The sequence below is a fragment of the Gopherus evgoodei genome, chromosome 4 (assembly GCF_007399415.2).
Source record: "Gopherus evgoodei ecotype Sinaloan lineage chromosome 4, rGopEvg1_v1.p, whole genome shotgun sequence".
In the NCBI taxonomy this organism is placed as follows: domain Eukaryota; kingdom Metazoa; phylum Chordata; order Testudines; family Testudinidae; genus Gopherus; species Gopherus evgoodei.
Window position 1 is genome coordinate 113,308,074 of NC_044325.1, and position 25,565 is coordinate 113,333,638.

The 25,565-nt window shown below is 42.8% G+C and overlaps 1 protein-coding gene across 10 annotated transcripts in view; it reads right to left on the minus strand.

The window, feature by feature from the left end:
* BRSK2 (BR serine/threonine kinase 2) overlaps positions 1-25,565 on the minus strand; it is a 505,761-nt gene that overhangs the window by 35,318 nt on the left and 444,878 nt on the right. For 8 of the 10 annotated variants that reach the window (XR_004000116.1, XR_004000114.1, XR_004000115.1 and 5 more), the window contains exons 13-17: positions 22,496-22,561; positions 18,140-18,163; positions 10,942-11,002; positions 4,242-4,449; positions 2,091-2,139 (exon numbers count right to left, since the gene is read on the minus strand). Coding sequence is in view for 7 of the 10 variants with exons in the window: in XM_030560630.1 (XP_030416490.1) it covers positions 2,091-2,139; positions 4,242-4,449; positions 10,942-11,002; positions 18,140-18,163; positions 22,496-22,561 (408 nt within the window). In the remaining 3 variants the exon portion in view is untranslated. The remainder of the gene's footprint in view (positions 1-2,090; positions 2,140-4,241; positions 4,450-10,941; positions 11,003-18,139; positions 18,164-22,495; positions 22,562-25,565) is intronic. The other 2 variants (XM_030560631.1, XM_030560632.1) reach the window with 1 other exon arrangement.

Below are 25,565 nucleotides of genomic sequence, written 5' to 3' on the forward strand. Positions count from 1 at the left end.
TACTTTAGGCATATGATTAGCTCCATTGATACCAATGGCACAACTCACATGCTGAAGGGTACATACATGCTTAAGTGCCTTGCTGAATTGGGGCTCTGGGGATTGGTCCTGCTTTGAGCAGGGGGGTGGACTAGATGACCTCCTGAGATCCCTTCCAACCCTGATATTCTATGATTCTATGAATACACCAGCTGAGAATATATCCTTTTCGGCTTCATTGCTAATAAATTAACTAGGACTTCTCCATAAGAGAAAAACAAGCATTACCTAGACATGTCATGGTATATTAGCCAATCATTGGGATTGTTGAATGAATGAGAGTCATTAAAAGATGCCATAACAGAGAAAGGAAACACATGTTTATCACTCAGCAGATGAGGTCAATAGAGTTCTTGATGAAGATGTCTATTTTCTTATGGGGAAAACAAAAACAAAACCCAAAATATGTGGAAGTGGGCACCGAAAAACAAGACATTTATGGTTAAAAGAAAATCTAGTTCATTATTTTTTTACGAGTTTTATTATGTTTCCTGCAGGGTGCAACCCAATTGAACTCATTAATTCAGCAATTATACAGAAAAGGGAGAGAGGGCCTTAGGACTTGACTTGCATCCAAACTGCCTCAAATGACAGACTCTGCCTTACCACACCGACTCTTAAAGGGACAGTGTGAAATAGGGATGGCAGGAGCTTCCACTGGCACACAAAAGAAAGAAAGAAAGAAAGAGAGAAAGATTTCACTCACAGACTTTTTCAGCTTTAATACCCTTAAGACCATTTGACAAGAGTGTTTCATTTATTTCTTCAGTGTGAACCTGTTCTCTTTATGAAGTTTCCCTAAGTTCCCCCTAGCAGTAAACATCCCATGCTTTAAATACACAACTTGTTCTATTTTTCCTCTTGGACTTCTCCCTCTCTCTTCACTCCTCATTCTCCGTACTGCCACTGCCCCACCCCCAACCATTCCCCACCCGCCCACCCTGCTGGTGCAGCTTTGGAAACGGAGTGCCCAGCTTTCACGACATGATGCCCTGGCACTAGTAAAAGTGTTAAGGCAATGCTACTAGCTCCAATTAGAGATCTTTGGACCCCAAATCTTCATTGAGGACTCATGAATATTTCATGCACAGAGGGTCTAAATGGCCTCCGTTGGCAGGGAAATACTATGGGCATAGGGTGCACAAACACAAACTGTGAAAATAAAAAGGACTAATTTGGCATCTGTCACCCACATTAGGAAGTGTTTAGAGCACTGCTCTTTGGCAGGGTCTTCCAAGCACACCATGCCATGAGGCACATTTGTGCAATGAAATTGTTTAATTGTGCACTGATTTTTAGGAACATGCCTGGTGGATATTAAATAGCCCCTGCAGCTCCTGGTGCTGCTATCAGGAATTAACACTGCATTCACTATCACAGGCAGTGACGTCTCCGAATTGCTCCAGGAATTACTCTTCACACCCTATTCCTGGGATACAAACTGTGCTATACTAAGTGGAAGTCCTGTGACTGCACTGCTGGGGCCAATTACAAGACCTTCCTCCCAGAGAATGATTTGCTGGAGAAACACAGGAAGAGAGAGAGCAGGATGGTGTTTCGACATTGGTAAACTCCGCACTCCAAAGAAAGTGAGGAGCGTCAGGCACACCGGTTGACTTGCATTGACTTCACTGCGCATTGGATTGTGCCCATGCAGGGCCGGCTCCTGGCACCAGCTCAGCAAGCAGGTGCTTAGGGCAGCCAAGGGGAAGGGGCGGAACCTCGGGCTCTTCAGTGGCAATTCGGCGGTGGGTCCCTTGATCCCTCTCGGAGGGAAGGACCTGCTGCCGAATTGCTGCCGAAGAAGAAAGCGGCGCGGTGGAGCTGCCGCTGATCGCAATCGTGTTTTTTTTTTCCCCACCGCTTGGGACGGCAAGAACCCTGGAGCTGGCCCTGTGCCCATGGACCTCAGTGGAAGATCCCTTTCATAGCTCTAGACCATTTGCTAGAGCCTTTCAGTGTGAGGAATGGACTATGTCTCTATCACACCATTAGCACGGGAAGAAAACCATAAAGTGGTGAGATAAGTAGCATCACAGTGAATTACTTACTCTGGGGAAGATTCCGGGGTTAAATTGGACATCTCCTCTGGTGTAGGTACTGTAGGCACGCACACACAAAAAGAGGGAGCAAGAAAAAGGAAATGGTAAATAAATAAACCTTCCTCTTCTTCCTTCTATACCAATGAAATAATCCTTGCACCAAACCCCCTTGTTTTCCTTGCATCCCTACAGCTCCTAAAAACCACAAGTCAGTCCTGATGTTTAAGCATTGGTCTCGTGTTCCTAGATCACCGTGATTACTCTATTCTAAAATATTGATGCTTTCAGGGCCTGACCGAAAGCCCACTGAAGTCAATGGAAAGTCTCCCATTGGCTTCAACATGCTTTGTATCAGGCCCTTAGACTGAACTTATCATTGTGGTGTGTCTGAATCACTTTCTACTCTTTTTTCCTATTTAATAAACAAATGAGAATCAGTGGTTAACATTCATACTTTGCGCAGTGCCTTTCATCTAACGAATCCCCATAGCCACTGAAAATACACAGGGAATCCCTGTAGACTCCTCAAAGTGCAAATGAGATGTTGGAATGCTGTTACATCAGTCCAGCTGTGTTAGCACCTTGCACAGAATCCAATGGGCTCCAGTTCGTGGAACAGGGTAGTGCTTGAGCCAAAAATAAAACTAGCTGATCAACTTTTCCCTTGAGACGGATCCCTGCATCACTATCACAATTCTCAGTCCTTCCTTGGCCATCTCAGATACAAAGTCTCTGATAATCAGGGCATATATTCTAGATTGGGGATAGGCAACCTTTCAGACGTGGTGTGCCGAGTCTTCATTTATTCACTCTAATTTAAGGTTTCGCGTGCTAGTAATACATTTTAACGTTTTTAGAAGGTCTCTTTCTATAAGTCTATAATATATAACTAAACTATTGTTATATGTAAAGTAAATAAGGTTTTTGAAATGGATAAGAAGCTTCATTTAAAATTAAATTAAAATGCAGAGCCCCCCCCGGACTGGTGGCTAGGAGCCAGGCAGTGTGAGTGCCACTGAAAATCAGCTTGCGTGCTGCCTTTGGTACACGTGACATAGGTTGCCTACCCCTGTTCTAGATCTTCCATTAGTATGTTAGATATTCTCCTTTCCCCACAGGCCAGATCCCAGTACCTTGAGTGTAAAACCATAAGGAATTAGTTTGATTCTGACAGCCTTTGGGGTTATGCATGTGACTTCAGGTGCCCTTTGCCAAAGAGGAAAAAGCTACCCAAATCTTGATGCAAATAACTTTGTCCATCTTAGAATTCTAGGGTCTGTAAAAACTGTAACATCCCAAACAGACCTGATAGTACTGATAACATTAAGGGATAGTTTACACCAATTACACTCAGGAGAAAAAGAAAAGAAATGATTAAACAGGATTATACAAACAAGCTACACTGTAGGACAATCTCATTCTATTCCCACCAATTGATCACCTCTGCTTGGGAAAGGGCCAGGCCTGGAGTAGCAGGAGTGCTGCGGAGCAAGACTAAGGCCACGTCCAGACTAGGGTATTAAAATCGATTTTAGATACGCAACTTCAGCTACGTGAATAACGTAGCTGAAGTTGAATTTCTAAAATCGAGGTACTCACCAGTCTGGACGGCGCGGCATCGATGTCCGCGGCTCTCCGTGTCGATTCCGGAACTCCGTTCGGGTTGATGGAGTTCCGGAATCGATGTAAGCACGCTCGGGGATCGATACATCGCGTCCAGACTAGACGCGATATATCAATCTCCGAGCAATCGATTTTAACCCGCCAATGCCGCGGGTTAGTCTGGACGTGGGCTCAAGCTGGGTAGGCTCAGGAGTGAAGTAGCAGGAGATGCTGCAAGGTCATGATTGAGGTGCCCTGGCAGAGCCGCCAGTGGGCTGCAGGATGCGAATAGCAGGTGGTGCTGCATGGGAATTCAGGATTGGAGTAACAAGAGAGACTGCAGCCCAGGATTGAGGTGCAGCAGTGTAGCTGTGCTGTGGAAGTTAGCACACAGCCTGTTCACACTTGTCTTGGCCTTGCATTAACTCCCTCACTTTTACCAACACTGATAGTCACTTCTCCGCAAATGTGATTTGCTGAGTCAATCTGAGTTGACAGTTTATTGCTGAATACTCACCCCAATTCAGCCATCCACATTCATCTGAAGAACGGACTCACCCTGCAATTTCCGGCGATGGAATCGAGGAGACCCCAGGAAGCTGTTCTTGATTGAGTTGAGCCGTGTCCTCCAGGGCATTCCTCCAATGCTGGGGCTGGATGGTGGCGTTGGGTTGGGTGTGCCTGCTGGGCTCTCCTTTGGCGTATGGACGGGTGTCCCCTTGGGGGTAGGGAGGGGACTTCCCCTTGGAGAGGGGTGAGGGGTGACCTGTATGATGGGGATAGATTTGGTGCTTGGGTCAGTACTAGAAGGGAGTAATCTAATAGGAGACATAGGGTTGGCTTGCACTGTAGGAATGGCCAGCTGGGGGCTTAAGCTGGAAGTGGGTGGGCAGCCCTGAGCTTTCTGCACAGGGGGATTCTGGGAAGAGGGGGTGTTGGCATTGCTAGCAGGGAGCGGGTTGGATTTGGTAGACTGGAGCGGTTTTTCGGCCAATTTGTTCTTGGATGGTAAAGTCTGCGTCTTTGGGTTGGACTGAAGTGTTGGCTTTGGTTGGAGAACATGTCCAGGCCTGGAGGCGTTCCTACAAGCATCAGGGTCCAAGGAGACTTGGAGTCGAGGGGAGAAAGGGAGGTCAGGAGTCTGAGGGGGGATGAAAAACTTTCTGATAGGCTACAAGACAGACACAGAGTGTCCATGCACGTCGAGAACAGTGAGACAAGCACACAGCGGGCGAGCAGAGAAAGGAAAGTCAGAATAAACCCATTTGAGTCACAAAGATGCATCATGTCACAAGGAGACACGAGAGATGGAGGTGAAGGGGAGGGTGGGTGGGAGGGTTTGCAAAGAAACAAGAACAAAAAACAAACAAACAAAAAACAAAAAACAAAAAGACATGCAGTTAGCTGGGAACGCAGCATAATCAACAGCAGCAGCAGTGGCGGCGGCAGCAGCAAGAACAGTGTCATAACAGGCTTTATCATATTAACCAACCATGTGTCAGAAAAGGAAAACCACAGAGAGAAAAGGAACACAAAGGAAGAAGGGGGAAAAAAATTCAAAATAACCGAGGGGAAAAAAAGAGAGAGATGCCACACCCCCGGCATTGTTCGGATCGCCCCATGATGAAAAAAGCACAATGCTGAAGGGAGGTGAGGAACGGGTAATAAGAGCCATTCAAGCCACACTGAAACTGAGGAGTGCCTAAGCTAGGCTTGGTTTTTTCAGCTCAAAGTGCCCTGATCAAACACAGCAGAGAGATACAATTCAAAATAAGTGTGCGGTGCACGTGGGGTGGTGGGAAAGGCACACCGGTTACTGCACACACCATTCAAAGCCCCCTCCCCAACTCTACAAAACTCACACATAGGCTTCAGTCACCCATGGGGGAAAGAAAGAAGAGGGAGAGCAGTAACATTTCATCCACCTTCCTCCCCTGGCCTTCCAGAGTGACATCACTCACTCAGCATTAGTTGGGACATTCCTGAACACAAAACACCAGGGGTATCCCTGAACCCTGGGTCAGTTTGAGGTTTGATTTGCAAACAGATAGCTATACAGAGAATCCCTGAGGGCCCCAGCAGGGCTACATGACAGGGAAAGAAGGAGATTTCCCAATCAGCATTGAAAAGACAGTCTGATGACACTCTGATTCTGCTGTTCAGAAATTCACTGCTCAGTATTTGCTACAAAGTCCCAGTGTGGCATTCTGTGGATGATGGAAGTGATTATGTAGTTTAAGGGAAAAAAACGACTACTCATAGTGCACCATTGAGAGAGAAGAACAAGGGGATAGGACTTTTTTTGTTGTTGTTAAAAGGAAAAAATCTTCACGCGTTAGTTACAGGGGATGTCTGGGAAAGGTAGTTCAGATGAGTTCAGTTAACAGTATATTACACATATTCAGGGAGTAAAATCCTTTTAAAGGGATATTGGCAGGATAAAAACCACATTTTATAAACAAAATGAATTACCTTACATATTTCGGTAATAACTAAGGCTGTTAGGCGATTAAAAATATTAATCACAATTAATTGCGTGATTAAAAAAATTAATCGCGATTAATCACACTGTTAAACAACAATAGAATACCATTTATTTAAATCTTTTTTGATGTTTTCTACATTTTCAAATATATTCATTTCAATTACAACACAGAATACAAAGTGCACAGTGTTCACTTTTTTTTATTTTATTTATTTATTTTATTGTGTTTATTTATTTTTTATTACAAATATTTGTACTGCAAAAAACAAAAGAAATAGTATTTTTCAATTCACCTCATACAAGTACTGTAATGCAATCTCTTTATCATGAAAGTTGAACTTACAAATGTAGAATTATGTAAAAAAAAACTGCATTCAAAAATAAAACAATCTAAAAGTTTAGAGCCTACAAGTCCACTCAGTCCTACTTCTTGTTCAGCCGATCGCTAAGACAAACAAGTTTGTTTACATTAGCAGGAGATAATGCTGCCCGCTTCTTGTTTACAATGTTACCTGAAAGTGAGAACAGGCGTTCGCATGGCACTGTTGTAACTGACATTGCAAGATATTTACGTGGCAGATGCACTAAAGAGTCATATGTCCCTTCATGCTTCCACCACTTTTCCAGAGGCCATGCTTCCATGCTGATGATGGGTCTTGCTTGATAATGATCCAAAGCAGTATGGATTGATGCATGTTCATTTTCACCATCTGAGTCAGTTGCCACCAGCTGAAGGTTGATTTTCTTTTTTGATGGTTTGGTTTTTGTAATTTCTGCATCAGAGTGTTGCTCTTTTAAGACTTTTGAAAGCATGCTCCATACCCTGTCCCTCTCAGATTTTGGAAGGCACTTCAGATTCTTAAACCTTGGGGCGAGTGCTGTAGCTATTCTTAGAAATCTCCTTGCGTTTTGTCAAATCTGCAGTAAAAGTGTTCTTAAAATGAACATGTGCTGGGTCATCATCTGAGACTGCTATAACATGAAATATATGGCAGAATGCAGGCAAAACAGAGCAGGAGACATACAATTCTCCCCCAAGGAGTTCAGTAACAAATTTAATTAACATATTATATTTTTAACAAGTGTCATCAGCATGGTAGCATGTCCTCTGGAATGGTGGCCGAAGCAGGAAGGGGCATACAAATGTTTAGGATGTCTGGCACATACATACCTTGCAATGCTGGCTACAAAAGTGCCCTGTGAACGCCTGTTCTCACTGTCAAGTGACACTGTAAATAAGAAGCAGGCAGCATTATCTCCTGTAAATGTAAACAAACTTGTTTCTCTTAGCGATTGGCTGAACAAGACTGCGTGGACTTGTAGGCGCTAAAGTTTTACAATGTTTTATTTTTGAGTGAAGTTATGTAACAAAAAAAAAATCTACATTTGTAAGTGCACTTTCATGATGAAAAGATCGCACTACAGTACTTGTATGAGGTGAATTGAAAAATACTATGTCTTTTATCATTTTTACAGTGCAAATATTCATAATAAAACAATAATATAAAGGGAGCACTGTACACTTAGTATTTTGTATTGTAATTGAAATCAATATACACCTCTACCTCGATACAATGCTGTCCTTGGGAGCCAAAAAGCCTTACCATGTTATAGGTGAAACTGTGTTATATTGAACTTGCTTTGATCCACTAGAGTGCGCAGTCTCACCCCTCGCGGGAGCACTGCTTTACGCGTTATAACCAAATTTGTGTTATATCAGGTGGAGTTATATCGGGTGGCATTATATCGAGGTAGTGCTGTATTTGAAAATGTAGAAAAACAACCAAAACAATCAATTGGTATTCTATTGTTTAACAGTGCAATTAAAACTGTGATTAACCACAATTAATTTTTTTAATTGCGATTAATTTTTTTGAGTTAATCACATGAGTTAACTGTGATTAATTGACAGCCCTAGGAATAACATCCTAGATTACAAGCACCATTTATGCTCTTTGTTTATTCTTGGCCCTGCACTCAGCTTCCTCATTTGTGTCCACAACAAATATGTTTTATTATATTCCTTATTTATACTGCTGTAGCCTCTAAAGGCTCTAATCCAGCCCCACTGTACATACATATGACGTAAAAGCAATTGCATCCTCAAATCATAGAAAGGAAACTAGACTGGTTCTCAAGTACTAGCACCAGTCTGCGACATTTAAAAATGCAGGGGAATGTTTAAAGCCAAACAAATACAACTGTTTGCACTGAGGGTCTGATTCAAAGTCCTCTGAATTCAAGGGGAGGTTTGACTTCAATGGACATTGGATCAGACTCTGAAAATTAAAGGAAAACCAATATATTAAAATATTTCTATTAATATTAAATATTAATATTAAAACACTTTAAAATTAATACAGCCTGTCTCTTTTGGTGAATTCCAAATCACCATTAGGAATGGAAGGTCAAAGAGATGAGTTATGTGGCTAATTCATGCTGGTCAGTATCAGGAAGAGATCATTCTCCATTTATAACTAATTCCAATAGAAACAGGTTTAAAAGTAATAATTATAAGCATTCCCCTGCAATTTTTACAGCTCATGTAATCAATGTATGACAGCACGAGAATCAAATTTACGAGAAATAAAGTCATTCTGCACTCTGTTAAATCACTAAAAACCTGGAGTAATACTATTAACTTCAATAGATTTACACCAGTTTAACCAAGAGCCTAATTTAGTCCACTAAGTTGACTGGTGTCTTCTCATTGCGACAGTTCTGAGAGGTGCAGCAAAGTAAACCAAGGTCCTAATCTTGGGAGATTCAAGCACTTTCAACTGCCATTGAATTTGCCATGGTGCAGTATTGTGCCCAAGCAGTGTAAATAGTGAAAAACCTTTGATTTTGAAAATAGTTTCCCTTTCCATAACCTAAGGTGCATAAGTAAGGACACTTTTTTTTAACTATATGATTTTTAAACCAACAGTGTCCCTTTAAGACCAAAATCTGCCCACCTTAAAATGGTTATGGTCTTCTGAGAATAGCACCTGGCTGCTAAATAGCTTTTTAAAAACATTTAATCAACTGTTCCCAAGGAATCATTTTAAATAAGAATAGTCACTGTGGACCAGACCTGCAACCCTTATTCATGTGAGGAGTTCTTACTCATCCAAGTAGTCCCACTGCCATCAATGCAACTGCTCCCAGGAGAAAGGATTACTCACATGATTAGAGTTTGCAAGACTGGACGCTATTTTTGTGTGTTTTTCCACTTATTCTGCAGTAGCCATTAATATTATTCTCAGAATTCTGGTCAGTCCTGCTAACATCAGCGAGGCCAGTGCACAGAATAGGAACCTCCTGAAATGGAACCTTGTTGGTTCCTGTTGTATTAAAGACATGGGATGGTGGAGGAACAAAGTCAAATGTTTGCCGGTTACAAAACGGGAAAAATTGATGGGAAAAAGTTTTGGAAATTAGATGCTTTTAAGAAAATAGTTGAAACAATGGAGAGGTTGGAAAGTCTGCAAAGCTAGAAACCTGTACTTGACAATGTCCCTTTAAGAATATGAATTACACCTGACTCTTCAGAGGAAGTAGCCATCTGAAATGCTTCTTGGAGGCATCTACATATGTCCTTAGGTACTTACACAAGGTGGGAGTGCACTCACCATCTCATGGAAACAGCTGCTGGGAGTGGGGCCTAGGAAGGGCTGAGAGGTTCCCTGAAACATTCTGGGCCAGACGTTGACATAGCCCCATGAGCTTTTCAGTGAGGACCGAGCACTCTGCTGCAGCGTGGGGCTGCATTGACAAAGCTTTCCTTGCCAGATGCTGTGCCTGGAATCCTCATCCCCACCCCAAGAGAGTCTGCCCACCACAGTAAGTGCACCTTGAGACTGTTATAACTATGTGGGAGGTTTACTGTATATTGCAGGGGGCTGGGGTAGGACGCATCCCACATCGCTTTTCCACTATGAATGCATAGATCTCTGGGCCCAAGCTGGCTCCCAGGCTGGTGGTGATGGTGTCATAGAGGGAGCTGACTTCCACTGCTTTCCTCCCTACCCCAGATACAAACAGGGAAGACCCAGGTGAGGAGGGGACAGTCTGTGCACTGATCCTGGGGAATAACTCCCTCATGTTGTACTCAATCCTTAGGTAGGTGAGCTGCCACTGAAATGAAAGGGACCTTTACCTCAGTATGGATTGGCTAAATACTTAGCAAAGACCTCAGGGTTTGGCTCATTGACAGGGGACAGAAATGGGTCCTCTGTTTCCTCAGAGACCCCAGTCTTGTGATGTGCCAATTTCTTATTTCTCCTCAAATCCATATAATTATTTTCCCCTGAAGCCCTGTCCTCACTAGAGCACCAAACCAGGGTGCTTACTACCATATTCAGTAACATCTCCATTCTAGCTAGACCCATGTCAGTCAAGCACGGTTCTGTACTAAGCAGAACCAAAGTGCCATGGTATGGTGCTTCACTGTGACTTTGTTATAAGCAGTGGTATTAGCTGAAGGCATGCTATAGACAACCCAACGGGGTGTTATGTGTCCCAGTCGTGTTTTGTGCTAAAGGTGGTTACAAAGCTGAGGATGGACAGGGCCATAGAGAGACATCTCGTGTAGCACAGGAAACATGTAGGGTAAGAGATGCTGCACATTAATTTCTAATCAATATCTCCCCAAATCGAGCAAATTTACAACCAACCAAGGAAAAATAAAACACCCCACAAATAACCACAGCTCTACATGCATAGAAGCCAAAAAGCACTGAGCTTGTCTGAGGGAACGGTACCCATAGATCCTTAAGTAATGCCACTTACCCTTGGACTGCTGAGGGGGCTGGTGGAGAGACCAGATGAAGCTCCGCTGATCGACCGAGACCTGAGTGAACACAACAGGGAGAGATGGCCCTCAGAAACCCTGGGCAAGGAACATCCACTGAACACCAGCCACCGCATGCACAGGCACGAGGTGAGGAGCAGGAGGGAGGCGTTCAATAGGAAAAGCACATGGCTCTTCTTTACCCTCTCACTACCTGACACACCTTTCAATTCCCCTAATCCTCTAAGAAATTATGTTCACGCAGAGAGGACCCTGTGACCCCAGAGGTGCTCTGTTAGTGGAGCTGTGCAATGCCACCCACTTCGGGTTCACGAGTATTTGTGCATGGACAGATACTGCTTCCTGCTAGTGTACACTAAACAGATCACGGCAAAAGCCATTATCACAAGCCCAGTACTGGTAGTGAGAATTACTCTCTGCATAGTTCCTCTTGCTGTGCCAGAGGTAAAGACCCAGAGATATGGAAAACTACTGTCCGTGTAACTCACAAGAGCAAAAAATTCTACCAGGCACCATAAAAGGTCAAATTTGCAGTGCCCCAGATGCACTATTTTCTTAAATTAGAGGCTTGTCCCAGTGAAACCAAAGCTCAGGTCTATGGGTGACTGGTTATTTGATGCTGAGCCACCATTTCTAACTTCACCATGATGCAATCCCCTTGGCTCTCCAGTGAGATTTGCATCTGAAATCACTGATCTCTTCTGCCCTCTGAGGAACTTCCCTTAGGGGACCACAGGCCCTTCTGCCCATTGGAGAGCTCCTCTCTATGGAAATATCAATTCTTCTGTTCACCAGAAGGGCTCTTCTTATGGGATCACCCAGCCTTTGCCCACCAATTAGGTCGCCCTGTGGAAGCAATAACTTTTCTGCCCATTGATAAAGTCTACACAGGATCAGTGTCACTCCAATCTGGCATTTTTGGGGTTTCCATATGGGAAAACAGACATTTTCAACCATCAGTGAGCTCACCTATGGGATCGTCTGCTGTTCTGCCCACCAGTGAGATCTCCTTATGGGATCGCCAGCCCTCCTGCCTGCTGATGAGATTCCCAATTTTGGGATCAACAGCCCTAATGTAATCAGGTGAAATCCATCCTATTGGACCAACTTGCCCTTCTATCTGCCTGCAAGGTGACCCATACAGAATCACCGCCCCTTACACTCACCAGCAAAGGCCTCTGCAAAAATTGTCTGTAGATAACAACAATCAAAACACACAAATGCACTGGGCCAAAACCAGTGGCTCTGATGTGAAAGGCCATTCAGATCAAACACAGGAACAGCTCAGCAACAGAACTTCTCAACAGCAGAGAATGTTAATACCGGAGCAGTGACAAAAACCGTCCCTCATAGCAGAAAGCATTTCATGTGGCTTTTGAGCTCAACTGACCCAAAGTGTCGACCAGCTCTAGAGGCAGCTGCTTTCAACTCCTCTCAACTGGAAGGTTAGGTGGTCTTGAAGAACAACAATTTTTGAAGCAGAAGACTATACTGGAGAACCAACACAACCAACAACAAACATATAAAAATCTCTGTTCAGTAGTTGGACCTACCAACTTGAGTACCACATATATGTGTGCATGTATATAGGTCTCTGTGTGTGTGTGTATACAAGCATATATAGGTATAAGGGTTGGCAATTAATCGCAATTAATGCATATGATTAATGCAAAACAAATTAACTAGATTTAAAAAAATCGTGATTAATTGCAGTTTTAAAAGCACTGTTAAATAATAATAATATACCAATTTAAATGAATTATAAATATTTTTGGATTTTTTTCTACATTTTCAGATATATTGATTTCAGTTACAACACAGAACACAAAGTGTACAGTGCTCACTTTATATTATTATTTTTATTACAAATATTTGCACAGTAAAAAGATAAACAAAAGAAATAATATTTTTCTATTCACCACAAACAAGCACTATAGTGCAATCTCTTAGTTGGAAAAGTAAAATTTACGAATATAGATTTTTTTTTTACATAACTGCACTCAAAAACAAAACAATGTAAAACTTTAGAGGCTGTAAATTCACTCAATCCTGCTTCCTGTTCAGCCAATAGCTAAGACAAACAAGTTTGTTTACCTTTACGGGAGATAATGTCACCTGAAAATGAGAATAGGTGTTCACATGGCATGGCTGTAGCCAGAGTTGCAAGGTATTTATGTGCCATAAATGCTAAATATTCATATGTCCCTTCATGCTTTGACTTGTAGCCTCTAAAGGCGAACTGAAAAATACTATTTCTTTTATCATTTTTACAATGCAAATATTTGTAATAAAAATAATATAAAGTGAGCACTGTACACCTTGTGTTGTATTTGTATTCTGTGTTGTAATTGAAATCAATATATTTGAAAATGTAGAAAAAAAATCCAAAAATATTTATAATCCGCAAATTGGTATTCTATTATTATTTAACATTGTGACTAAACTGAAATTAATTGCAACTTTTTTTTAATCTTGAGATTAATTGAGATTTTTAAAAACCATTTGACAGCCCTATTAGGTATGTGCACATATACATTATATATATTAGTCCTGTAAGTATAAACAGCCTTCTAGAGAACACAAAGGTAATTTAGAGTCCCTGCTCCCGTCTCTCAATTGTATCGCTCTATTATATAAGAATAAGATTATAAATTGAGATTCAAAATGTTTTCACATCCATCTATTCTTAAAAAGAAATTATAACATTACCAAAAAAATTGATGAGCAGTGGAAGAAGGTTTAAATTAACACACAACAAGCTCCATTCTGACAATTTGTGTCGAGTGCAGAAACTCTCCATGGAATTCATTCTTTGCATCTCAATGCAGCCCATCCATCACTGCCATCTATACAAAACAAACTGGCCCAAACTTTGCATTCTCTACCACCAGTGTAAACCCACAGTAACTCCATTGCAGACATTGGCATTCTTCTGGGTTTACACCAGTGGAAATAAGAGCGGAGTACAGGCTGCTTTGTACATGAGCTCCACTTTTGCTGAGCTGTTTTTATATTACCTTTCTCTCCCAGTGGGAGTTAGGTGACTAGGTCTTTAGAAAATCACACTAGGCTCCTATCTGCATCTTTAGGTACCAAAGTACCTGGCCTTTTGTTCTCCTCAGCATTCAATCATGGTTGGAAGTTGATCTTTAACATTTACCTGAATTTCAGGATAGTTGCTTAAAACTTTCTCCTATCCACCTGACCCCAATCAGGTCTGTTTCCAAAAACCCTGATTTCTCTGCTCTTATTCCAATCTCTCCCCATATTAAAAACACAAGTGGTCCACATATATAGGGCACAACACTGCAGCCACCTCCCAGCCCCTGTTCCTTATCACAAACAGTGGTTTGCAAGAAGCTATAATATACTGAGCTTCCCCCTATCTTAGATGTCTGATGCAGAGGTCAGAAGAGAGGGTTGGAATTAAATCTCATAGGACAGAGGTCCCCAATGTGGTGCCCAAGGGTGCCATGGTGCCCGCGGGGGCATCTAAATGTGCCCGTGTCCTGGCCGGCGGTCACGCACCTGCCAAAATGCCGCCGAAATTCGGTGGCATTTCGGCGGCGACGCCTCTGGATGACGCCTCTTGCTGCCGACAAGAAACGTCATCCAGAGGCATCGTCGTCAAAATGTTGCCAAATTTCAGCAGCATTTCGGCGGGTGCTCGACCGCCACCACGGTTCTTCATCTGGCGCCCGCCAAACGAAAAAGGTTGGGGACCACTGTCATAGGAAATGCATTCAGTATCCACACTACTACTAATTAAATTAGCCTTATTCCATGGCTACTAGTGGTTAAAAAGGGAAGAGGTAAAGTAGACCCTTTAATGTATCTTGGCTTTTCCACATTGGAAATTGTGTTTGGGAACACAGGGCAGAGTTTAAGGAGCTCATGGATCAATTTTTATTGCTCTTTAAAAAAGAGAGCTGACCATTTTCAAATCTTCCCCCTTCACATGAAAGGGAAGGACAGTTTCCAGAGTTCTAATCTGCTTCTTCCTCTTTCTAACAAATTCCAGCATTTAAGTTACCAATGGGACAAAATTCCCAAGTGATTATGGAAACTCACTTGTGGCAGGCTTTTCAGCTCTCTGCGAAAAAAAACCAAAACCCATCGAGAGATTTTTTTTCCCTCCCAAGAAGACCACCTTCCTTGGGAAATTCATTAAATCAGCTTGTAAAAAATACTGCAGGTCGACTTTGCTCTGTTCTGCATCTGTCAGCCACGTGCACAGAATCAGAGCAGGGGCCAAACATCAGGCATGAAAACTGGCCCAATGCTGCAATGTTAAGATGAAAGCATAGAAAGAATTTAAATATCCGCATCTATATATCACTGTACAGTGAAAGTGGAAGTCCCCACATGCAGCACATGAGCACTGAAGACTCCGAACAATCTTACTGTGTGGGGGAAAAGGAGGAACACGGCAAACCACAGCAGGAAAAGTATCTTTTCCCTCTGAATATGAACTAAGTTTATTTAGCTGAAAATATCTGTTAGTGTGTAACCATCTTAAAGTCTCTACAGCCATTAAGAATCATTGGAAGGTAAGTATCATTTCTATAATTACTCAAATAATTCCATTCCTTATAATTAATAGCACCTTACATTCTATTACATTCCCGCATGCAGGTAAATCTCCAAGTGTTTTACAAAGTGCCAGTACTCTGTGCATCACTCTTTGAGCTAGACTACACTAGAAGTGTTACATTGGCTCAGCTGCACCGATGCCTTTTTCACACCCCCGAGTGACATATGCTATATGGACTTAAGCGGTAGTGAAGACCTGCCCTTTATCTATTTACTTATCACACAGGAGAGTCTGGTGTGATTTATCAGCACCCTAAATAGGTGCCAAAAAAAGCCTAGAATGGGATTTTCAAAAGTCCCTTTAATTTTCAAAGGGCTGTCTGCTCCAAAGTGCTCTTGAAAACCCTAGTCTCGTACCATACTATTCTGCATAGGCCACATATTTTTCAGAAACAAGCTATTTTATAAAGTTTTTTTAAAATGTGATTGTTGCTATTTTTCATACTCATCCTCTGGTGAAGCCACGTTCCTTAGCACCATCAGATCAAATCGTGAATAAAATCTGTATGATGCCATTTACCCTTGGGTCTAAGTAACCTTCTCAGATAGACCACAGGCCTACTGATTCTCTCAAGGAGCAACCTAAAACCCTCATTAACTCCTAGTGCACTGGGTTCATTTGTTCAAACTATTCAAAACCTATATAGTTAAGAAAAGACAAGAGACTGGTTTTGTCTCTTTTCTGTTGGCAGTTTCTGAAAAGCACCACCAAAGAATTGTTTTACTTCTGCTTAAAAAACAGAATCCCGTGTAGAATCTACATCAGACTTTACATTCAGTTTCTCTTTGAATAAAACTCAAATTTTTTAAAAGTAAGATCACAGGTAAAATTCAGTGCCTCATATCAGTGGTGAATTCATTATTAGGAGAATGATTGTTTCTGATAAAGTTGTACTGGATGGGGTAAGTTTGGTCTCAGGTTCTTGTATTGTGGCCTTCAAACTGGGCTCGGTCCATGGAGTTTAGTGAGTGCAGGATACAGTCCTGTAACCAGATTTTAGCTTTTCGCAGCCAGGAGCTGTGCTCCCAAGAATGGGAGCCTGCAGCATGCATGCACTGTATGGTAGATGAGTCAGACTTGCATCCCTGGGTGGTGCAAACAGTGGCTGAGATTTTGGATTTGTCCAAACTCTGTAGGCGGCTTTGAAAATCTCAGCCAAATGCGTCCAGCCAGTCGCTGTCTCATTTCTTTTACAGAACAAATTAGGTCAAATTAGATACAAACCGAGCTCCTTCTTGTTTTTCAGTTGATTGATTAAATCAAAAATCAAGATTCTTAAACCACAACGAAAAGTCTAAAATCCTCCAGAACGCCACATGATCTAATACCCAAGAGACAGCAGGCCGATTGGTCTGTGAACATGCCGAGCCATGCTCTATTACCTAATCTTTCTTTAGCTTTTAATTTTTAGCATCATCCAGAAACGTTTATTTTCCCTGTGCAAAGTTGATCACAAGAGTAATAAATAGCAGGGATACCACCAATGATTTACTATCAGGATGGCACCTCAGAGTGTGGTTCTGTATTGTTTTATGCCCCAATCTTAATTTTTACTATAAGGCACAACATTTGCTACCCTGAATTGCTACAGTGAAATCAATGGGTCTAATCATGGCAGTAAGTCCTACATCTTGTAGTATATGTCTGCAGGATCACGCCCTTGGATGCAGACACACATGGGGAAAAGAGTAGGGGGAGAGGGGACTTGCACCCTTCTGCACAGCCTACATGATCATATTAAACAGCATCATCTTGTTTAATTAGAGTATCCCGGTTACACTTTATATTAAAGTTCCATTTATAATTCTTTTATAAAGGGTTAATAAGATGATGTTATATGCATGTTACAGACCTGAGTAGTACATATTATATAGGTAGTTACAGCTACAGCATTAGAAGGTGATATATATGGTTATAACTCCTGGTTCTAAGCATCAACTGACTTGCTGGATAATTTATTACAATTTATTAAAACATATTAATAATTTATTATCCATTTAATAACTATTAATAAATGAAACTTCAGCTCTGACACCTTCAAAGTGCTTTATTTTCTGATACAACTAGGAATATGGTCACACTTTAGATGATTATTTTCTCATGGAAAAAGAACTTGTGCTAAGAGGAGGGAAAATACCCAGGAATTATTTTAGACCATGTGTGGGTTTTAGCTTCATCTTCGGGGGACGAAGGGGTGGGAGTGGAAAGGATATTGTTATTCAAATATCAGTAATCAATCAGGTGTGCCATATAGACATGAACAGTGCAATAGGTGGAGAAGGGGTTTTCATTCTCAAAGTATCTGCACAGTGTCAGGGATTAGTTTTGTGTCCCCAGACACATTAAAATCAAACAAACAAAATCAGAAAAGTATATAGAGTGTGTGATTCCAGCGCACACGCACACACACACACACACAAACCCGACACACAAAAATGCTTCTTCCCACATCTCTCTCATTATTAAAAAGTTTCATTTGATCAAGTCTATACATCTATATTTGTTAACTCTGCAAGTTAAAAAAATCTCTCTATAAGATATAACAAGTCCAACAACAGGTATAATCCAAAACTGGAGCTTACCCCAATGCATCAGCACTCGCCATCCTTGGAAGGGGGAAATAAAGAGGAGAGAGAGAGAGAGAGAGAGAGAGAGAGAGAGAGAGAGGGTGGGGGTGGGGGACGACGTGGAGGCAGGTGGAGAAAAGAGTACGAAAAGCAAAGTGAAATACTGTTCAGAGAATCGAATGCTCAGAATTATTGCCACAGGTGCCTCCTGCTCAGGAGACTAGAAATGCGAGGGGACAGTTTCATTTACTAGACAATGATTTCCATACTGCACACAAACAATGCAGAAATGTCCGACTTTTGCATTTGGGAACTGGGAATTGGGAGAGAACATACTAAGGTGTTAAGGGAAACCAACACCACCCAACTGAACCAGCCAGCAGAGCTGGAGGTTTGCGTTCCTTGTTTTGTTTCCATAACATCTCTTAGATGAAGAACAGTTAGATCAGAGTTTTAAAAAGGAGGCTGATCTCTTTGCACCCATTTTGCTCAGCACAGTGTCTTCCTGCCCCTCAAACTGACCTGGCGAGAAGCATCTTTTTCTATGCATGAACTGGGAAAGGTATTGGTCATTAAAATACACATTTCTGAGCCAGTCTGGGAGCCCAGTGAGTGAGACTGTAGGCAAAGTTGAAACCATGCTTTGATACTAGCTTTATAGCCATGAGGGAGCATTTACTGTGTTAAAATCAGGGATTCAGATTAGCTGGGTCATGCCAGTACTTATCCCTGGGGATGCGATCCTGTGCTCCAGAATCTAATTTTTCATTTAAAATAAATCAAGCCTCCAGGCCTTAGAAGTTGCAGAGATAGCCTTCCAATGTGAACAGAGCGTAAACCAACCCTAAAAGAGGAGTGAACTTTCCATTTATCCCCATGGGATGTCGACTCTTAAGCTTGATGGTAGCAATTTAAATATTCAACACTCTTAATTTTTCACTGCTGACCAAAGCACGCAAGGAAGAGGTAGGATTATTTTTATTAAACTTTCTATGCTCTGATTGGATTGTGAGCTAGACTGGGACACTATCGATATCTATTATTTTTCCAGTCTAACCTTTGATTAATGTGAAAAGCTCTGGTTTGATATTAAACCAAACTCTAAGCAGGATAGAAACATTATTCTCTCTCTCTCTCTCTCTCTCTCTCTCTCTCTCTCTCTCCAGTTTCTGTAACAGGCTCCCTAGCTGCCAGAATTACCCATGGCAGGTCAATCCTCCACAAGATGATCACGACCATAAATGCCAAATTCAGCATTTGCCAAGTTGATTTCACAGTTTACTTATAAACACAGCCAGATGCGCTTCTTGTTATGTGACTGTTTTGAACGCTGTGCCAGGCAACATGGGGGTGGTCTTAAGAAAACTTAAGACTCACATACAATTTAAAAAAAAAGTCACTATATTGTATGTTGACAGAGAAGTGGAAAGAAGCATTATAGTGAGTGCTTTTTCCTATGCATGAGTGACACTCCATTGGTACTTGGTCTGGAGTTATAATCTGGATAAGATCCTAATTCATATGCATAGGGCCAAACCCTGTTCTCAGTTATACCAGTGAAAATCCATTAAACGGATGTTACTGAGAGCAGGATTTGGTTCCCAGTGTGTGCGTAAATATATATAAAATACACTCATACTCACACACAGTGTACTGAAATACATACATTATGTGTGTATATAGATTTATTCACTTTTCTTTCATTGTGAGTTATTTTCCCCAAAGGGAAAGGCACTGAGAATTTTCACAAAGAACAGAAAGCAAATTGAGACTAGGGGAAAGGGAGATGGGAAATGAGGTTAAAAAAATAACAAACCCAGGACACAATAGACCCAGCAGCGCAGACGTGCATTCCCTGCAATATTGAAGCAAGTGAACTACGGAGTTGCAGCAACCCAGATACAGAAGTAGGAAAGCATTGAAAGGAGCAAAAGGGAGCTAAAAGAGAGAAAAAAGAGAGAAGAGAGGGACAGTGGCCTCAGCTACTAAGACAACCATGTGCATCTAGAGGGGAAGGATCCTTAAAGATGCAGTATTCCTTTTAAAAAAGAGAAATAAAAAAACTGGAGAATGAAATGTTGGCCAATGATTTAGTGGCCACCATGATTAGTTAGCCCCAGAAGGGTCATTTTGCTGGGGTTCTCTTTGCTGCCCTTCCTTCCTCTCCCTGATCCATTAGCAGATCTGAAGACTATTTCCTTTAGCCTCCCACTCATTTTCCCATCTTGGAGACCCTTTCAGCTTAACACCTAGAAAGATAAAAGTGTGGCGGGAGGTGGCAGGGAATGAGCCAATCCATCTCTTTCCTCACTGCTCTCCTTTCAAAAAGAGGCCCCTAGGAGGTTCTCCTGCAGAAGGCCAGCCCAGCCCTCCTGCCCTCTGAAAACACCTCCTCTGTGATGTAGCTAGAAGTGCTGTTGTGTCTTTAAGGGATTCTCCCAGCAGTTCCTGAAGTGTCATCTTCTCCACCCTTGCACAGCTGCAGAAGAAGTGCAAAGGGAAACCAGTGGAGTTGGGGAGACAGGAGACAGTTCTCATGTCACAGACTAGATGAAAAGGCCTTTCTGTACCTAGGACTAAGTCCTAAACACTGTGGAAGGGCTGTTTTTCTGAGCAGTCTTGGAATAATTTAGAGAGGGCTAACAAGAAATGCCCAAGCTTCCAGAAATTCATCAGATCTTGCTTTTTGGTTCAGTGAGGGATTAGAGTGGGGGATATGAAAGGCCTGTATCTACGATAACAGTGCTGCGAGTCTCAGGAACCAGGTTTGCGTGATCCATTGGCAATCCATTACCTCTTCCTGGACACAAGCTTTCATGAGATCCTGACAGCTTGAGTGCACTGCTCATTTCTTGCTGGGTCTCATACAAGTGAGTACCTGGTGTGCTGTTTCAGGATCTGTGCCTCCATCTCCTTGGCAAACTCAATGTTCTCCCTTCTTTTCTGTGGGAGCCGCAGGGCCCTTAAACCGCGTGTTCAATTGACTGTGTCAGTCTGTGAAAGGCTGATAGGGAGACTGTCACGCTCACACCTGGGAAGTCTCTAAGGGTTTATATTTAAAGGCACATGATTATATTAAATTGGCAAGGTTTCTGTATAAAGGGAAGCGGGGCTCCTCCAGATTTGTCATGAAACCTTCAACTTTCCTCCCACTTCAGTGCCAAGGAGAGGCCTCTGTCCTACTGGCTGTGGCTTTTGTTGCTGGCCCCTTAACTAGATGGATTTGTGAGTTAATGTCACAATATAAATGCCCAGTATTGTTGTTGTTATTACAGACTGTTAATTGACAGGGTGTTCCCTCTGCCACCCACTTTCCCCAGGAGACTTGCACATGGCCCAATGGCAGGAAATCCCATAAAGACATAACCACACTGGCTCAGGGTGCAAGAGATAAGGACTGGGGAAAAGGTCAAGGTTTTTTAAGCACTGTCTTTATCATGTAGCATAGGAGGGCTACAATACGGTAGGGAATTACCCATTGTGTTATAGCTCGTTGTTAGCACCAGAACAGAGCTCCACCACTCTGGTGTTCAGTGTTCCACAACACCCTCTTCCTCCAAAAGGCTAAATTAATTTTGTAAATGAACCCAAGAGTCTTTATTTAAATTCCCAAATTTGGTGGCCTCTCTGCTCCCGCCCCATTTGCCTCTCTCCACAGCAATTGGGAGTTGCCCTTTCGCTTATTCTTTCCCACCTACCTGCAACTATTTCCTAGGCCACTGAATCTCACCCACAAATCTCACCCACAAATATTCCTTTTCTTTCTCCCTGGCTCGTGTATCTACATCAGCCTTAAAAAGCCTGCCCCTTGGCTGAAGGCATTTTTCTTCTGACCCTAAAACTTCTCACCATTGCTACCGCTGGTTCAGCTGCACTGGAGTTAGCAATGATGGGAGCATAGTGTAGACAGAGCTCCACATGGCTGCTGGCCTTTAAAGATCAGTATTTTCAGCCTCTCTCAAAGCAGGTTCAGGTAAGACGGTGGTTTAAAATACCAGTCACCTTTCTACACACTCCCACCAGTACCCCCACCATTGTGAACACCCAGGGGGGCTGGATCAGTGGTAGCAATAATATGAAATTTTAGGGGAAAATCCTAAGACAGACACAGCCTGTGCATGAAGCATTTGGGGAGAGATTCGAATGAAGGATTGTATAGAAAAATACATAGCATTCTATTGCAGAAGACACACCCTACCCCTCCCCCCAAAAAATCAAAAACAACCCCTCCCCCTCACAAAACACCGCCCACCAGTCCCTGGCTCTCTCTAGGCATGAGCAGCTGCATCCCCACATGGAGAAGATAAGAGCTGCATCTTTAAGGTCTCAGCAGTGAGGTAGAGGAGAGGAACAGATTGTCAGTGTTTATACCTTTCTTCTTTGTTGAATTTGGGATTGGCTTCAGAGATATCCAGGCTTTTACTGAACATTGTTTTACTATGGCAGGAACAAAGTGAGAAAACAGAGTTACTAATATGGACATTCATAAAAGAGATTCACCTGAAAGCGTCCCTGACTCTAAGCCCTCCAAACCCAGGTCCTTTTTAAAGCAAATCTCCAGAACACTTTTCCTGCTCCTTTCCGACCCATGGCTCCATCCTGAATGGTACTGATCATCTCTTGAAGTTGCTGAGCATCCTCAACTCCCAGTCCCACTGGCTTTGGTGAAAGCTGAGGCCCTCAGCACATGGCAGAATCAGACCCCTGTAGAAGTATTCTCTAAGAGTAGACTCCCAGCCTGTCATGGTCTGTGACCTCCCCAACAAACACATCCAGCACCCTGCTCCCCATTACTGCACTGCAAACCCCAGCTGAGTCAACTTGCTCACATTTCTCACTGGAGATGGACCATGCTTGAATGTGAAAATAGCAAAGCCCTCCTTACTCCTGCTAGGAATCTGAAAGCCTTTCTGGGAAGTCATTAACACTAAGCACACACTGGGCACAGATTCAAAACTGCAAACAGATCTTCTTAAAGGCCTCTTTTATTTTTCTACTCTTCATGGCTCGTTACTGCCAGTCCCACACCCCTCTCCATCCTCAAAAAGAACCATTCTGCTTCCCAAATTTGGTCAGAATCCCAGCAGCTGAGAAGCAGGACTCTAAAAGCCTCACTAAAGGAGGTCTATGTTATGTGTAAGCTCTGTGTTATGTGGAGAGCTGCTCTACACAATACAGCCTGCCAGCACTGGCTGATATTTCACTTGTGCTATTCACCTCAGCAACCCACAAGAAAAAGAATGGAAGGAAAATGAATAGTTGATGGAGTTAACTTTAGGAAGTTTGAGCAAATCTTCTCGACTCTGACCCTTGCCACTGTGAAAATCCTGGCACCCCAGGAGAGGTTCCAGCTGCTGCAGGGGTAACAGGCACCACTTAAAGAAGGGGCTGTCCATTTCACAAGATTCTTAGTGCCATGAGGTGTCTACGGTGTTCTGTGTACCTATCCCCCCCCCGACGTTTCTCTTGGCAGGAGTGAAGCTGTGGCTTCTAGGAGGAGCCAAGCAGTCTGAAATGGGTAGGAAAGAAGAGCACTGGCAGTGGTGTAGCTCAGTGACACTCTCCTCTTCAATACATTTGGGCTGGCTAAAATCAGGATAAAACCAAACCTAATCACCAGATGTGGGCATTTGTGTGCTTTTAGTGTGTCACATACAGTCAGAGAAACAACAGAGAGCATTTAGAGGGGCCAACACCATTGTTTCAAGCAGAGCTGGGTGGGCAGCAGCTTGTAAGCTGGAAGCCAGTTGTCATGCAGGACTTCACTTGTTCCACTGTTCTTCTCCAGGACTAATTCACTGAAGGGCTATGTTTTTTCCTAATGCTTTCAGCACAAAAGCCCTTTTACCAACCTGTTGGGTTTGAGTCCCCTATTTCAAGCCTGAGTGGCTATTAGAGGATATCAAACTCATAATATCAAGATTATAGGCTCCTACGGTCCCAGGCTGGATGCCAAGTATGTTATTTATCCGCATACAACTGGAGGCTATCACATGCATCCTCTTTCTGCATATAAACAGATGTTCACTGCAGTGGGACTAAAACACAAGTCACAAGGGAGTGCTTTGCCCACTGAGCTAGAGAAGCATCTCTAGTAGCTTGTGAAGGAAGCAATGGGTGTATATTTCCTGGAGTTTACAGTCATGCATCTCTAACCAGGACTGTCTCTTCAGTCTCTCTTCACCTTCCCAATGCAGTACAACCCTCCTGGAATAAAGCATTGGATATCCATCTGCCCAGACTAAGAATATCAGGGCAGCACCACCCCCTGAAAGTCACAGGGCTAAGAAGAAGTGCTGCAAAATCCACCCTCTGTGGGTCACTTGCTGCTGAATACTATACAGCTAGCCTTAAAAAGCCTGATTCTTGGCTGCAGGCACCTAGCGTTTTGTTACTGATTGTTCTGACAGATGGTGCCCCTATCAGCAGTGTACCGTCCCCAGACACTCTCCATGCAGTGGCATTTGTTAATGAAGCCAGCTCATGTTATAAATCATCACACTGCCAGCAACTCATACTGTGCCATTGTCATCTACAGATGTGGAGAGTGTTTTAGTAATGAAAGCTTGAGCCTGAAATAAAATAGCACCTTCCCCTTAACCTCTTCCAAAATATGCACCACTGAACTGGGCATCATCCCTCATAATGTCAGTGTGTGCCCCTCCACTGTCCTTGATCAGACCTATATGTTTTGCTTTAGCTGAAGTTGTCTGCTGCACACACTCTCCCAGTGTATTCCTTTTGATTGTCCCTGATACCTCCGGCATGAGTCCTGCCTTCTTTAACCTAGAGTTATCCCTCACTGACATGCTGCCAATGCATCTCTCTCCAGTGTCTCTGAGATAAGCTCAGACATTCCCCTTGTGTCTCTTTCCACTGATCACCTCATATTGCAACATTTTTCAATTGTGGGGGAGAATGGGCCATTCAAAGCAAAAGAGAATACACAGGATAATATGAGCCCTTGATTTCCCTTTCTTTAGCTTTCTGACACATTGTTATGGACTCACAAGCCAAAGGTGAGAGGTGGCAGGGAGCGTTCCAACTATCAGAACATATCAGGATCAGGCCAGGAAGCTTTAGGTTGGTGGAATGATTTGCTCCTAACTCAGTTTGCCTGTGTCACCATTATTCCTGGTTCCTCTTTGCTGTTTCACCTAGGTAAATGCTTCCCGAAAGCAACTGCAGAGTACAGCAACTTACAAAGACAGCAGTCTGCAGCTGGGGTGCTGAAGTCTGTACACTGCACCAGTGGCTGTCTCATACATGAGACCTTCATGGGCCAGCAGGGCCTCCAGATACCAGGACTGGATATTAAAGGCGAGATGGGGAAAAGGTGGATGTCTGATTCTAGTGACTAATGCTTGGTAACAGTTTGTTCCCAGGGTGCTCAGCCTTATTCTTCATTCTACCTTCTTTGACATCAGTGGCCTCTGTGAAA